This window comes from Borostomias antarcticus, assembly GCF_949987555.1.
Source record: "Borostomias antarcticus genome assembly, chromosome: 23".
Classification (NCBI taxonomy): Eukaryota; Metazoa; Chordata; class Actinopteri; order Stomiiformes; family Stomiidae; genus Borostomias; species Borostomias antarcticus.
The window spans coordinates 7,814,717-7,830,359 of record NC_140256.1 but is presented as its reverse complement, the minus strand read 5'-3'; the positions used below and the strand labels follow the sequence as shown (position 1 = coordinate 7,830,359).

General features: G+C 49.4%; 1 protein-coding gene across 3 annotated transcripts; it reads right to left on the bottom strand.

The window, feature by feature from the left end:
• Positions 1-374: 374 nt before the first annotated feature.
• brd3b (bromodomain containing 3b) lies at positions 375-15,158 on the bottom strand. 3 transcript variants are annotated; one of them, XM_084457279.1, is made up of 12 exons: positions 15,050-15,158; positions 12,178-12,519; positions 11,644-11,781; positions 11,121-11,262; positions 10,465-10,658; positions 9,906-10,304; positions 8,628-8,756; positions 8,209-8,382; positions 7,578-7,646; positions 4,728-4,957; positions 4,276-4,565; positions 375-2,685 (listed from the first exon to the last, which is right to left on the bottom strand). In XM_084457279.1, exons 2-12 carry the CDS (start codon positions 12,367-12,369, stop codon positions 2,567-2,569), a joined length of 2,076 nt encoding a protein of 691 aa, XP_084313405.1. In that variant the 5' UTR covers positions 12,370-12,519; positions 15,050-15,158; the 3' UTR covers positions 375-2,566. The 3 variants fall into 3 exon arrangements, with proteins under 3 accessions (XP_084313405.1, XP_084313404.1, XP_084313406.1); XM_084457278.1 differs by lacking the exon at positions 15,050-15,158 and having other exon boundaries at positions 12,178-13,896; XM_084457280.1 differs by lacking the exon at positions 15,050-15,158 and having other exon boundaries at positions 9,906-10,301; positions 12,178-13,896.
• Positions 15,159-15,643: the final 485 nt, after the last annotated feature.

Below are 15,643 nucleotides of genomic sequence, written 5' to 3'. Positions count from 1 at the left end.
CTTATATGTACCATGAACACAAAACACCTGCTCCTCTCCAGCAGTTTGATAAAGGTTGACCTCCATCCACGCTGAGATAAACCAGGCTGTCATAGACTAGCTGTCAGGCACCAACAGGTTTAAGCATCCCTTCCATTCTGTGATCTCACAACTTGCCCAGGCTGCCCTTTGTTGTAGAACTCAACGATTAGGCATCAGAGGCCTTCTACAGATAACTTCACAGCAGCCTTGCTCAGAGGGGAACCCAGAGGGGCAGTTATCTGTTAAGACACCCTCCCGTTCAGCAGTGATACATAAACCAAGCTAGTGCACCTCAGTGGAAATAAGCCATGAAGCGTCAGAGGCCTTCTACAGAGAACCACACAGCAGCAGTGTACGTTTACGTAGTTTATTTATGAAAACAAAGTAACTCAGAAAATAAGGGATCCCATAGAAGTAATTACATCAGATCATTCAGCTTTGTCTGTTCTCCCCCAGGTGGCCTGGATGAGGGTGACGTTTTCTCCAGGACTGCTGTCTACACAAGATACTATACAGTGCTCAAAGAATATCTGAGAAAGTTATCAGTCGGAGTGCATGCAAATACATAAAATCATTTAATTAAAATATAAAATCAACTATAAATTGACCATGATCTAAAAACAAATGAGTGGATATGGTGAAAATACCTCTACTCATATCCTCATCCATGTTTTACTCAGCTAATTCAGCTGACTCAGAGTTGTGGGGCCGCCGGGCGTTTGAACGTCACCGTTACTGACCACTGGCTGGCCAAAGGACTTATGGGAGACAGGCACGCTTCCCACTTCAGACACCACAGAGCCAGAGCAGTTATAATTCAGACACCACAGGTGTACATGGTCAACAAACACGCTGAAGACAAGATTCTGAATTTGGCAGGAAGACCAGATTGCAAATCACAACATAGTTTACTAGCTTGATTTACAGGTCTTTGTAATGTTCAAACAGAAAGAAAAAAGGCTGACTTTTACTCTGAACAGACCAACCCCCTTTGATCATTAAACTAATTAACTCGTTTTAAATGTGTTGTCCACACAAATACTACAGAACCTAGCGGTGTCCGGGCTACAGTTAGTGTTCACTCACCAGAATAGGAAATGAAAACATCTCAATCTCAATAGAATCTGTGTCCCAAACAAACAAACAAAAGCATTGTATTACATTCAGAAATGACAGTTAGCAGACATGGCAGGTGGCAGATATACCCATCACTGGCAGAGAGACAAGTGTAAGAGACAGAAACAGCTAAAACTAGAGGAGAGATCTAGGAAATAAGTTGAACATAGCCTTAGTTTCTTTTCCGAATAAATGACTTCAGACCAATCACACAAGCTGATCAGTGAAGAATCAGAGGTGACTCGTACAGTTCTGTCTGTCGGGGCAGTTTATTTAACAACCCTAACATCAGTCTGATCAGCCCTACGCCCTGGGGATAGGGGGTGGGGGAATATCAAAACAAACACTGGTACAAAAATATGAGACACAAATAAGATATCAACACAACCCATAAAGAAACATGGAAAAGTAGTGTTCAGTTAGCTAGCGTCCCATTGTTGACCTTGTGGGCGTGGGCTCTGCACAGGCGCTCCCACCCGGGGCTGCAGACGTACAAGAGGTCCGACAGAACCTGGAGACTAAAGAGGTGCTAGGGAGGCTCATGGGAGGCTGACAGAGACAGAAGTCACTAAAAACAAAGCCGTTTTAAATCCACTGAACATTTCAATGACATCATCATTCACATCCTGCGATTAGAGCAATAACCAAGAATATACTGTAACCATGGTGATTCGGTCTGTGTTGTAACCATGGCGATACTGTCTGTGTTAATCCATGGCTGTATCCAGAGCCATTATTTACAGCCCTGGCTGGAACCGTTCAGACCAAACATGCTTCTGGAATGTTGTGTTGGTGGGGTGGGTGGCAGCAGACGTCTGCCTGGGGAAGGGAGAGAGAGCTCTTGTTGCTATATGGAGGTGTGTCTTAGTGTTGTCCGGGATTCCGTAGGGCTACAGCGACAGCCCCCAAGATAAGGTCAGCTGGGAGCACCAGGAGCAAGTGACACCTTTCTCTTCCTGTCGGCAGAGGAAGTGGGATGGCGACGTTCCGGTGATACCGGGCGGTTCCCTTAGAGGGCAGCACAACACACGGAGACTAGGGTCAGTCAGCTACAACACTCTCACTCTGATCCTACTGTCTGTCTGGCTCTACAGGCGTCTACATACAAAACATGGTCAAGATCCTCAGCATCAGAAGTCTGTTGTTCCTCTTAGAAAGGTCCTCCAGGGGAAATGAGCACTATTAGCTATAAAAGGGTTAAATGACCTAGAGGGCCTCGGGGGACGTATGTACAGTCTGGTTTCAGGCTGGCCGCCTCCAGGTGGCCCTCAGGGCTCCAGGCTGAGACACTCAGGGTGTGTATGTGTGGTTCAGTGTGTGTGTCTGTGTGTTTTAGGAGAGTGCGCCTTTGTGTGTGTGTGTGTGTGTGTGTGTAAGCATATATGTATATGTGCGTGTGTGTGTGTGTGTGCGCATGTGTGTGAGAGGTTCAGTCTGAGTCACTGCTTGAGCTGGATCCACTGGAACTGCTGCTGCCAGAGTCGGAGGAACTGCTGCTGCCACTCAGACGAGAGGCTCCGCCCCCCGCTGCTCCGCTCGCCGCCTTCTCTGTGAGGGGAGAGGACACGCCAGAGTCGTTAACAAACAGGCACGCATGCGCGCACACACGTTGGCGCAGCGGTGTCGTGACAGTGAAAAGACACACAGCCACAGCTTTGGTGAGGAGTAGTGAAGGAGAGGCTGCCATCCATGCAGTCAGAAAGAGGGAGGCGGACGCCCAAGACAGAGAACATGAGTCTGTCTAGCGTGAGAGGAGTGGACCATGGATACTAGAAACATGACCCCCCCTACCCAGCAGAGAGCCTTCTGCCCTGCGATGGACACAAACTCAAGGTCACCCCAGGGCCCAGGTCACATGATCTAGACCTGGGGCCTAGGTTAAAGGATCTAGACCCGGGGCCTAGGGTACAGGATCTAGACCCGGGGCCTAGGTTACAGGATCTAGATCCGGGGCCTAGGTTACAGGATTTAGATCCGGGGACTAGGTTATAGGATCTAGACCCGGGGCCTAGGTTACAGGATTTAGATCCGGGGACTAGGTTATAGGATCTAGACCCGGGGCCTAGGTTATAGGATCTAGACCCGGGGCCTAGGTTAAAGGATCTAGACCCGGGGCCTAGGTTACAGGATCTAGACCCGGGGCCTAGGCTACAGGATCTAGACCCAGGGCCTAGGTTACAGGATCTAGACCCAGGGCCTAGGTTACAGGATTTAGACCCGGGGCCTAGGTTACAGGATCTAGACCCAGGGCCTAGGGTAAAGGGAGATTAACTGAGAAGATTCCTGATTTCAAGACCCGTCACCTGACAAACCTCCATCTTGTTCATCTCTCCAGCCCATCTAACCTGTCTGTCTCTCACGCTAGCCTGTCTTTCTAGCCTATCTGTCTCTCTACCCTGTAATAACATGCTGTTACTAGCATGTGTATCTCTATGTTGATCAGTCTTTCTGTCCCTCAAACCTGCGTGTCCTGCTCTCCCTAGCCTGTCTGGTCTCTCTCTAGCCTATCGGAGCCTCCAGCCCAAGGTGGCAGCCTGCACCAGGAAGAGCTCTGAAGCACAGGTACCTGTTTTGGGCGGTTTCTTGCTGTTGTTGTTATACAGTTGTCTGCTCACATCCTGTAGTCTCTGCTCTAACTCTCTCTTCTTGTCCTGAACCAGCTCTTCCTTAGACTTGGAACTCTTTTCCCCAGAACCCACTGCAGGAGGACACACAGCAGGGCATCAGCACCTGGCAGGTGTGGCACCAGCACTAACTCCACCCCCTAGCACCTACTCCCACCCAATCTATGACCTCTACCTTCTAACCACTGAACTCTAACCCCTACTGGCGTTTATGGACGTCTGTCAACAGGGGGAGGTGAGACAGTATGACTGACCGGAGGGGACACAAGGAACAACAAGACAGACAGGCAAATACCAGCAGGCAGACAAGAGACAGGCAAGCAGACAGACAGACAGGGAGCAGAGGGAGATCATAAAGGGTCTGTAGAGCATTTGGACAAAATAACAAAACCTTCAGACAAGCTGTCAAACACTAGACAGAAAACAGAGAGCGGAAGAAGAGAAGGAATGAGTTATGGAGATGGATAGAGAGATGGAAATGGTGGACACAAGCAGAGAGACAGCCAGGTCTTACGTAGCAGCTTCCTCTGTTTCTTCTGCAGGCAGGACTTGACGTATCTCTCCAGCTCTCTGAGCGTCGACGGCTTCAGCGTCTCAAAGTCGATCTCGATTTCGTCCGGGTTCGAGTCTCGCAGCGAGGGCTCACGCGACTGGATGATGTGCACAACGCGGCCAAGCTTCTCGCCGGGCAGACGGTTGATGTCGAGGCTCAGCTGCCGCTTCTCGTCGTACGACATCGGCAGGGACGGCTCCTCCCCCTCCTCGCCGTTTGCTGGCCCCGCCTTTGAACCCTTCTTCGGTTGCCTGGGGACGAGTGTCATACGCGTGTTAGAAGGTTTGGTTGCAGGCTGATCTGAACAGGCTAGGGTGGGGAGGGACTAGCAGAGGATAAGGGTTCAGAGGTCAGACGTGGTTAGGGGACAGGCGGGGTTAAGGGGTCACAGGTGACAGACAGAGGCCTGGTACCTGGTAGCGGTCACGGTGCTGTTCGCTTTCCTGGCTGGAGCTTTCTTCTGATTGGCTGGCTTGGTCTGTTGGGCAGCTTTAGGCCTTTTCTCCTCCTCCACCTTCGCCTTGGCAGGTTTCTCCTTCTCCTTCTCTTTTTTCTTGTCTTTCTCCTTCTTCTCCTTCTTCTTCTTTGGTTTGCTGACCGGAGCCTGTGATAGGACGGCCAGCTGCTCATGGACCGCCTTCAGCTGACGGGCGGGGCAGAGAGAGAGAGCGAGAGAGAAAGATAGAGAGATAGAGAGAAGGGGGAGGGGCTATCAGCCGACATTCCAGCTCTGGAGTTAGCAAACAGACAGACAGGTCTGCGTCCTAGCCCTCCTCCCGTCGACTCTGGAGGGAGCGCTGGTCCAGTCAGCTGCAGGCGTCTGGACATGCGGTGCTGGTCTGAGCGGGGGCGCCAACAGTCTGCAGCTGAGTGGACCAGCGCAGCGCCACGGGACGCAGGCGGACCAGGAGGCAGGGATGAAAGAAGTAGCCGCATCTCTATTGAGGGAGCAGTAACCAATCACCTCTCCAGCCACTCCATCCCGGGTTAAAGGAGTATTAAAGGGAAAATGCATGTTTAGCCCTGTTTTAAGGTTACTAATGATCATATACAATGGTTCAGATCAAAACGTTGACAAAGCTAGCATTTTCGAGAAAGTTGATAATTGCTCTACCACCGTTTTGGTCATACAATGGATGTGGATGGGCACCTTGAAAAATCATTCAAAAACATGTTAAACTCTCGATTTCAGGCTTTTTAAAACATTTAGCATAGAACTATTTAGTCGCAGCACATGTGTGTAAACTTCCGCAAACTAGGTAGCCTAGCAACATAAACAATAACAATAGCTACCGTAAGTAGTTCCGCTTCCAGAATCCCCTCTGCGGATTGATCTACACATCTACAACAGTCGCTTCAATACAAGTCAATGGATTTCCTAAAATGATCAATAAAACCCTACAGGATTCATACTTTGCGGCGAATTTGATGTCAGAACACCAACAGGCACAAATTACACCCTCGGTGAGCTTCTTGTCTTTGAAATCGAGAGTTTAAGTTTATGTTTTTGAATGATTTTTCAAGATGCCCATCCACATCCATTGTATGACCAAAACGGTGGTAGAGCAATATCAACTTTCTCAAAAATGCTAGCTTTGTCAACGTTTTGATCTGAACCATTGTATATGATCATAAGTAACCTTAAAACAGGGCTAAACATGCATTTTCCCTTTACTACTCCTTTAAGGCCATAGAAATGCCAGGACACTCAGCAGTGGAGTGTGACGTCAAGCCCGGACACATACGGACTAGTAAGACATTGCGCAGACCGAGAAAGCTCACCCAAATGGTCTGATGAGTTGCAAGTGTCTGGGGCGGTATTGGAGTGTGTCACACTGCTGAGTGTAGCTTTAGCATGAATGTCTCTCCCAGACAGACTTGTACAGGAGCGAGATACCTCATTTTAATCTCTATGGTGAATTAGACGCTAGAATCACTCAGAAATCACCCTTTACTTGGCCCTTCAGCATATGATATGATTCGCTGTTGGCCCCCCAGGTACATCTGATTTGATATCATTGACAGTTACTCACGATTATGATGCCAAACTTAAAGGGATAGTTCACTGTTTGTATACTCATCTATACCCGCTGATAAATCCAGACAGGTTTTTAATCCACATTAGGGTTCCTGAGAAACCTAAAGTTCAGGCTTGTTAGAATTTTGAGCATGACTTAGGGATGTTAACAATTAATCGATTGTTAATTGCTAATTAATCAGCAATTCATGGTCGTAAGGATTTGCTCGAACACATGAAATTTACTCGATCTACTATCAAACACGTTTGATAGTAGACCACGTTGTTTGATAGTAGATCGAGTAAATTTCACATGCTCGAAGCAAATGCTTAACGACCATGAATCGCTTATTGATTCATTGTTAACATCCCTAAGTATTATTGAAACTGATGGCCTCAATTACCCACTTCTCTTAAGAACAAAGTTGAAAAAGTGATCTATCCCTTGAATATCTACTGTTACTATGCAGACTAGATCAAAGGCAGGAAGAATTGTAATCAAAAATTCCCTAGCCCTCAGTGGGACCAGCCAGTAGAGAGGTTGGAGAATGGCTTCACCAGTAGCATTTTCACATGAATGGCATGAATGCACCTACAAGGTTGTCTCTATGGTCAGGAAGGAGCGGGCCACACCTTTGGCCTGGATGCAGCCAACATTTTGAAGGGATAGTTCAGTATTTCAACATTAATATCTGAGTCTGGACTAGCACTTTACTACGCTAACACACTGATTGAGCAGAACAGGAGACAAGCACTGATTGATATTGGGATAAAACACATAGGTAATTAGAACAGAACAAAAAACAAGACTGGCTCAAATTGGGTTGACTCATCTACTGTCTGTCTCATCTCCCATTATATGCAGCTATCCCCTGGAGCTATACTTGAGGCTATCAGACCAGACACACCTCTGACTTGACAGCCACAGGCAACAGAAGCACTGCTAACTAAGCGGCTAACCTCACCAGCCACCATCCAGCCCTAACCAGGCCCAGCCTTCCCTCTCCCAGCCGACATGTAGCATGTAGCAATGTCTAAAGCCTTTAGATACTGCCTAGTCTACAGAAGCCTCGACAGATAACTCCTACCCCTACCTGATGCCCCTAATCTACCTCACTGCCGTCTACATACCCCCTCATCCCCTGTACTCCGCCTTACCCCCCCACCCCTCACCCCTAGCGCTCTCTAACCAAGGTGCAGTATGAACAAGGAGGATTGTGGGACTGGGAAGTAAGAGGTAAATCACCTGGAAACGTTTGGCACACCCGTTTTTTTCCCCCGCCCTGTTAGCAGTGGGGTGCTCCTGAGTGAACCGCTGGGTAGAAAGCCAGAGGGGGGTGAGGGGTCAGAGATACACACTCCACACAGCAGTTAACATCAGAAACACAGCTCAACTCTGTTGGCCTGGCCCGGACCGGGCGGGCCAGATGGACTTGGCTTCTCCAAGCTTGAGCTACAGTGTCGACATGCAAGCCACAGTGAAGACTGTACCAGGGCCCTGTCTACATAGCCTACAGCAGGAGACTCTGGCTGTCTCTGTGGTGGTGGTAGTGGTGGCCGGGGGGGGGGGGGGGGGGTTCTTCTGTGGATGACCGGCAGGTAGAGCAGCCTACATGGCTCTCAGACCTGCCCGAGGGTTCTCACCTGGGTTTGCTCCGGCGCTTTGGTCTCTAGCTCTCAGAGGGCTACTAGTTGGTGTTCTCTTACAAGGTTCTACTCGGTGATATGTACACTGTGGGTCTGTGTGGCCTGTTTCAGTCTGACTGGTCTAAACACTAGTCTGGCTGTGCTACACTACAGGGCAGACATGGGGGAGGGGGGGGCGGTCCATCCCTGCAGGACGCGGGGGGTCTTGGTCCGAGGTTGGTAGAGCCCACCTGTTCCTGTAGCTCAGCCAATCGTGTAGCGCGTTCCTCCTCGGAGTCGGAGCTGTCTGAGGAGGAGGAGCCAGCGCTGCTGTCGCTGCTCGCCGTGCTCTTACTGACCACCGGGGGTGCTGCGGCCTCCGCTGGCTCGTCTGGCATCTTGGCAAACCGCATCTCAAAAACGTCCTGCCGCACACACACGCGCACAGACACACACACACACACACACACACACACAGAGGAGTGTTCAAACACAAACGTACAAAGGGAGGTTCACAAGCACACACACAGACACACACGCAGTGTTCAAACGCAGACATACAAAGGAAGGTACACACACAGGGGGGTTAGGCACAGACACACACAAGTGTTCACACACAGAATTACCCCCCCACACACACATACACACCCAGGTGAGGTGGTGGTCCTACCTGTAGTTTGCGTGCCATGGCCACCACCTCATGGTCTGGAGGGTTGTACTTGTAGCAGTTGGAGAACATTAACCTGACGTCCGTGGCGAAGCTCTGGGCGTCTGGGTACTCTCTGCCATCCATCTTTTTCTGAGCAGAGACAACCACCATCAGACTACTTGAACTGAGGACAATAACAGAGCTGTTCCACCTCAGGGCCGAACGGTTCGGAGCACAGAGGGGAACGGTTCCAACTGGTGTTTCCACCTGGAAACGGTTTGGCGTGGAACGCGTGCTGACCGCGCGCAGCACGCTTGTAGACCAACCGCGTTCAGTGCAGCAGAACTGTTCACGTTATGCCGGGCTCAGACTAAAGGATTTTTGGGCCGATTTATCCCCTATTCACCCCTCCCGACAATCGGAGGAGAAATCTGGTCTGGAACGTTGGTCGAGGCCGATGATCGGTCCAGATTATCTTGTGATGTGAGGTGTTTACAGATCCAATCTTATACCTCCCGATCGGCTCGCAGACCCATCGGGGCGGCCCCGATAATATCAAACAAGTTAGATATTTAAGTTTATTACGTCCTGACTTTACAAGTGAGACGGCGAGACCAGTGGTTCGTTGCTCCCTCAGGCACGATAAGATCCTGTAGTGTGTGATGAGCCGTTATTTTCAAATCTTGCTGTGTGTGCTCGTATGAGATGCGCAAGAAGAATATCTGTTAAGATTCTCCTTATGTGTGTGATGTAACCCGATTTCGAAATTGGTTAGGATTTTAAATATCCTGTAGTGTGAGCCCGGCATTAAGGTCAGTTTTAACTAGGTATCTATACAGCGTTTGGGGAGAAGGCTGTAGATTGAATTGTGACAAAGGCGACGTATTGTCCAGTGAAAAATAAGTGACTACTGTAAAAATGGTTGCTTTGCTCCATTACCCTTCCTTGAATTTCTGTGTTGAATGTTTCCTATCTACACAGGCTGTCCAAATAAGACAATAAGCTCTTCCTACAGCCCGTCGCTGTACTTGTATCTTAAGAACCGCTGTAGGTTTTAGAAGTGCGTCAGAACAGAACAAGAGCAAAACCCAACGGGGAGCGATAACAACCGGCGTGTTTATGACACACACACAAAGGGACGCCGTCGCGGAAGCGCCACATCGCTCGCCGCCTGGGGGTTCTAGCAGCCTGAGAGATGGAAACAGAAACGGCGACCGTTCCCACGGCTCCGCGACGCGGCACCGTTCGGCCCTACCGTGGAAGATGCTCTGTGTGTGTGTGTGTGTGCGGGTGCGTTACCTTGACAGTGCTGAGGTCCATGGGGTGTTTGATGATCTCGTGGTAGTCGTGCAGCTCGAGAGCCTCGGCGTCGACGGGCTTGTAGAAGGGCCAGGCGTACGCCGCGTGCTTCTTGGACAGCATCTCCTTCAGGATGGTGTCGCAGTGCTTCATCTGCTCCCCCAGGCCGCCGCCGCCGCCACCGCCACCCCCGCTGCCCCCCCGGGCCTTCTTCCCCCCGGTGCCCGCCTCTCCCCCTTCCTCCTCCTTGCGAGGCGCCTTCGGGGGGCGCGGGGCGCTGTCACGACGGGATGCCAGCTTGGCCTGCTTGGTCTCGAGGGGCGGGGAGTCACTCCTGCTGGCCGCGATGGCGGACGTGGTGGGGGTGGTGGTGTCCGCTTTCCTCTTTACTCCCTTCTTCTGGGGAGGACGGACACACACACACACACACAAACACATACACACACCTCACATCAGCAGCCTGATTCTCCTCGTCACCTTCGCAGTTTACAGGCGTGTCAGATCATGTGGTCTGGACAGCCACAGACGTACAAACGCGTGACAATGTGGTGGCCGTTACCTTGACGACTGGCTGTGCCGTGGGCATCATGGCGGGTGTGGGCGGCGCAGGGGCAGGTGTGGGGGTGGCGGAGCCAGAAGTGACGGTTGGCACAGGTGCGGGTGTGGCTGAGATGACGGGTGTCTGAGAGACGAGAGGTGGGGTGCTGGGGTACGAGGCCGGGGGGGAGGCCGACGACTCAGCCTGCTGGCTCACTGGACGCACACACGCACGCACACACACACACAAGTTACTCACGAAGGGTTCCAAAGCAACACTGCTCATTAACATTCTTGTCTGATGTGAAGTAATCAGCCTCTGTGGGTTGCGGTCTGTGTTCCCCAGGTAACAGCAGGTGAGGTGTCTGTCAGGATGGGTGTTGGCTGGGTGGGGGCGGGGGGCAGCTCTGGTTCCAGAAGACTGCTGAGGCAGGTGGGATAGGCAACGGTAACAGAGGGCCAGGGCTGAGTACTATAGGGCCAGGGGTGGAGGTAGGAGGGGGACTAGGGACAGGTCTGGGGTAACAGGTGGGGAAGGCTGGGGGTACTAAAGGGCTGGGGGTATTAAAGGGCTGGAGGTATTTAAGGGATGGAGGTAATAAAGGGATGGAGCTGGGGCCAGGGGTAAGGGTAGCAGAGGGCCAGGGATTGGCCTGGTAGGCTAGGGCTGAGGGTTACCTTGGCCAGGGCCAGCTGGTTTGCGGGCCTTGCCTTTGGGGGCTGGAGGGAGCAGAGCCACCTCTTCCTGGGGCATCTGGGCCACCTTCTGCAGGAAGATCTTCTCCAGGGCCTGGGCCATCAGCACAATGTCGTCTGTTGGCTGGGGAGTGGAAAAGATCAGACAATTTGAATAGAATTGAAAGGGGTGTCACATTCTGGTCTTCTGCCAGAAGGAAATGTCCAAATGTTAAATGACAAATGTCCACCTAAGCTAAAACAAAGGTGTTAGCTTTAGGATCAAGTCCATGTCTACAGGTACTTAATCAAACTACTCCTTGCGTGAGCCTAGTCATCGAACCACCTCCATTGCGGAAACAAGCCGTATTAAGCTTGTATATGGTCAGTACCATTTACATTGTTGGAGACAAAGTGATAAAGTTGTAGTTGGAAAAAGTAGGCGAACATCCTGTTGTCCCGCAAGCACTCAACAGCGCTCTAGTAGCGTGTGTGTGTGTATGTGTGTGTGTGTGTGTGTGTGTACCTTGTTATAGATGTAACAGTTTGTGAACATGGTATTGAAGTCCTGCATGCACTCGCTGGCGCTCCAGTAGTAGTTGCTCTCCAGCCTCTTCTTGATGGTGCCCATGTCCATGGGGCTCTTGATCACCTTGTGGTAGTCCTGCAGCCCAGCACCCACAGGTTACACACGTCAGACCGGAGAGAGACAGACTGAGATTGAGCAGATGACAGAAACTAGTCTAAATCTGTTTCAACCAGGACTTGAAACATCACCTAAGAGGGCATCACCAAAAACGTAAACCCTACCCACAAAAGGTGTACATGTTCCTAGTAGACTAGAATAGAACATTATGTCACATATCAGCAAATGAGAGAGCTAAAGAGCCTTTCAGAGTTGAGTATTTACTTGACAGATATACTGGGCAGACATATGCCATATGATCAGATATTGGCTACTGATTATTCCACTGTATGGATCAGACATCCTGTATATTGTACCTTCTTCATCAGTATTTCATACTCCCCTATCCCCTGAATAGACCAATGATAGACTTACAGCCAGGCCGAGTTTGATGGCGTCGACAGGCAGGTAGAAGGGCCAGGCGAACTGGTGTTTCCACAGGGTCTTCACCACAACATTCTGCATGTACTGCAGCTGGTTGGTCTTCCTGCCCGGCTTGGTGGGATTGGACGTCTCCGGGGGCGTAGGATTGACGACGGTCGGGGCAGCCTCGGGCGGAGCAGACATCCTGATTCCGGAGGGAGGTCCTACTTCCTACTTCCTCCCGGCGGGCGTGTTGCACGTCTGGGCGTGTGTCTGGGGTCTTCAGTGGAAACAGGACTCCTCTTTCTGCTCCGTAGTCCTCCAGCCACTCTCACATCCCATTGCACAGCTGCCCTGCCAAACAGAGAGAACACAGCCTGGTTAGTAAGTAGAAGTCTAGCCAGGGCAGACAAGTTAAACCTATTCTTCGATACGTTTAACACAGGGTCTTCTGCCCAACACTCCTCCAGGATCCTCTACCCAAAACGACCACTCTAGTCTTCTACCACTACTGCGGCCCCACCTACATCTGCCCTCCTCCTCTACCAGTGGCTGTATGGCGACACAATCTGCCTCTGGAGGGACAGACAGAAACCTTTAGCATGAATCTGCAACGAGAAGGGGTCGATTCTGCCATTGTTGAATTGTGAGAGTGGGACAGGAGATGGAATACAGAGGCCTGGTGGAGGACTTCGTTGAGTGATGCAAGCAGAACCACTTGCAGCTTAATGTAGCCAAGACCAGGGAGATGGTGGACTTCCGCTGTCTCCATCCAAGAGGCTGATGTTGATGTGATCCAGACATCAAGTAATTAAGAGTGCACCTGGACAACAGGCTGGAATAGGCAGGAAACATTGATCCCAAATACAAGAAGGGACAGAGCTGAATATACTTCCTGAGGAGGCTCAGGTCCTTTGATGTATGTAGAGCAATGATGAACAGGTTTTACTAGTCCGTTGTTGAGAGTGCCATCTTCTATGCGGTTGTGTGCAGGTGCAGCAGCATCAAAGCAGCGGACGCCAATCGGATGGACAAGCTGATCAGGGGGGACAAATGGTGTGGGAGGGACTCTGTCCTGGGGGAAGAGATGAATGGTCGCTAAATGCTGGCCATAATGGACAATGTCGCTCACCCCCTACATGACTTCCCGGGCAAGCAGAGGAGCACCTTCAGCCAAGAGGCTGATTTTGCCACAGTGCTCAAGAGAGGCTCTGGAGGTCCTTTGTACCAGCCACCATCAGACTTTTCCAGTTTGGTGGGTGTTGATGCTCTTGGAATGGACTGCCAAGTGGAGTGATACTTGACACTGGAATCAATCTTGAAACTAAGCATCCATAGGAATCTCTCCCCTTGTTGAACACTCGTTCTTCTGAAGCATGATTATATCTCTATATACATGTGTGTGTATTGTATAGTCTAGTCTCTATATATAGTACAGTGCCATTTCCCCTCTGGGATTAATAAAGTATGTAGTGAGAATGAATAAAGTAGTAGTAGACAGAAGAAACACAGCTTGGTTAGTCCAGTACAGACAGAACAATAAGACTGGCAGAGGAGGAGACAGGTGCCGCTTGTATCAAACAGGTAACTTCAGTCAAGCCTCTTAATTGCCTAACTCCTCTCAAAAATAGCAGTATAACTCAGTGGGACACCATATCAGGTCTTGCCAAGTTGTACCTCACCAGCGCTGAGATGGCATGCACACACATTGCCAGTAAAGATCTAACTACTCTCGGCTAGTGGCAGGAATATCTCATAATCGCATCTGCAAAAGAGTTATTACGTTGGCTAAATTAACTTTAGCTAAGTAAATCAAATATGAAAGTACTCATTACATAGCTAGATTGTTTAATGAATATGAAGGCAACTTATGTAGGTTAGCTAACGTTGATTGCTAGCTTCCTAGTAGATGTTTTTAGCGGACCCGATGCTAAATGTTACTAGTAACAGTTACTACTAGCTAGCTAGCGAACAGAATAAGACAGTGACAGCTAGATAGCTAACTTAGCTAACTAAGTTGGATTGAAAGCTAATGAGTTGACAAAATTGAAATTTACGTTCACTGTCGGTTATAACGCTTATTGGAATCAAAATTTCAACAGGAAATTCGCAAGCTAACGTTAACTATAAAATTAGTTATAGCGCCGACTAAGCAAACGTAAGTGCAAACCAGATTATTTACTAACGCGTAGCTTGATAGGTAGCTAGCTACCAATGCAATGAAAGGTAGCTATTAGCTAGCAGACATAGCAAGCTAACTAGCTAACAGCTAGCTAGCGTTATCTGCCTAGAGTACCGCGTTGCCTGGCAATTTATTAACAGTAAGACTGAAACAACAAGCAATCCCTAACCTCTGAAACACATCAAAATCACAATATATAACTCAAACCGTGAGGTGAAAAGTTGCTGGCGAGCTAGCTATTACCACAGATTATAATTATATTCCTTTCAAAAGATGGCGGGCAGAGCAAAGCAATGCTAAATAGCTAGCTAGCTAACAAGCTGGTTAGCTAACGTTATCTAGCTAGCTTCTATTTGGCAGTCCTATTTGTGCACGCGGTGTTTCAAGAGCAGATGTTCCAGTAAAAATACTAATGTAGCCAATTAGCCCTGCAAATACTGAAGAAAATCAGGTATTTCAATGTAACATTACGATAACTCTAGATATAGCCTAGCTAGCGAGCTAAAAAAACAAACCTAGCTAGCAAAATGTAACTAGCTAATAACTAGCACTAAGCTTTGTAGCTAGCTATGCATTGTTTCAAGGCGCCGAGCGGGCAGACGGGACTCCCCTAAAAGCTACCTATATCATAAGTGCATTTGAGAGGCATATGCGATATGCATTACATAAATTGAATAAAACTAATTGGAAAACATAATTTACTTTATTACTTTGTCCTCTAATGGCTCCAGCGGTGTTAAGTTCGCAGTTTTCTGGCACCTTTTATTTAGCGAAGTGGCATAATAGATGAGTTATCAGCTGTCTGCGCGATCCCTTCCATGCCCATGCGCAAATCAGTGAAGCATCATGGGCCTGTGGCGTTCGGTTCAGACCATGGAGGTCGACGGAAACGCTTATAGAGTTGGTGAACATCCCCAAATGACAGACTACATTTCCAAGGATGCAACACTCCGAGCCATCTTCTGGTTCTGACCCACTCGTCTCGCCGTCTGCCCAATTTGACGTCCACTGAACTCTGAAAATATGGGCGGGTTAATCGATTAACTACTTATTTTTTCCATCAGTTTTGCACAAGCCCTACCATCATTACTTAAACACGCAACATTCTACATTAAACCTTACTTGACTTGCAATTCTTGCTTTAAGCCCTTGGCTCGTTTCTATAATAGGCCATTGTAGATTGTCTTCCATCTCACTCGGGTGGGGGTACATTTTTCGAGGTCTCCTCAGTTGTGCCCTCTGTATCTATACATCCCTCCTCCAACTGTCCCTGGAGCGGCCTCTTTTCCTCTTCCC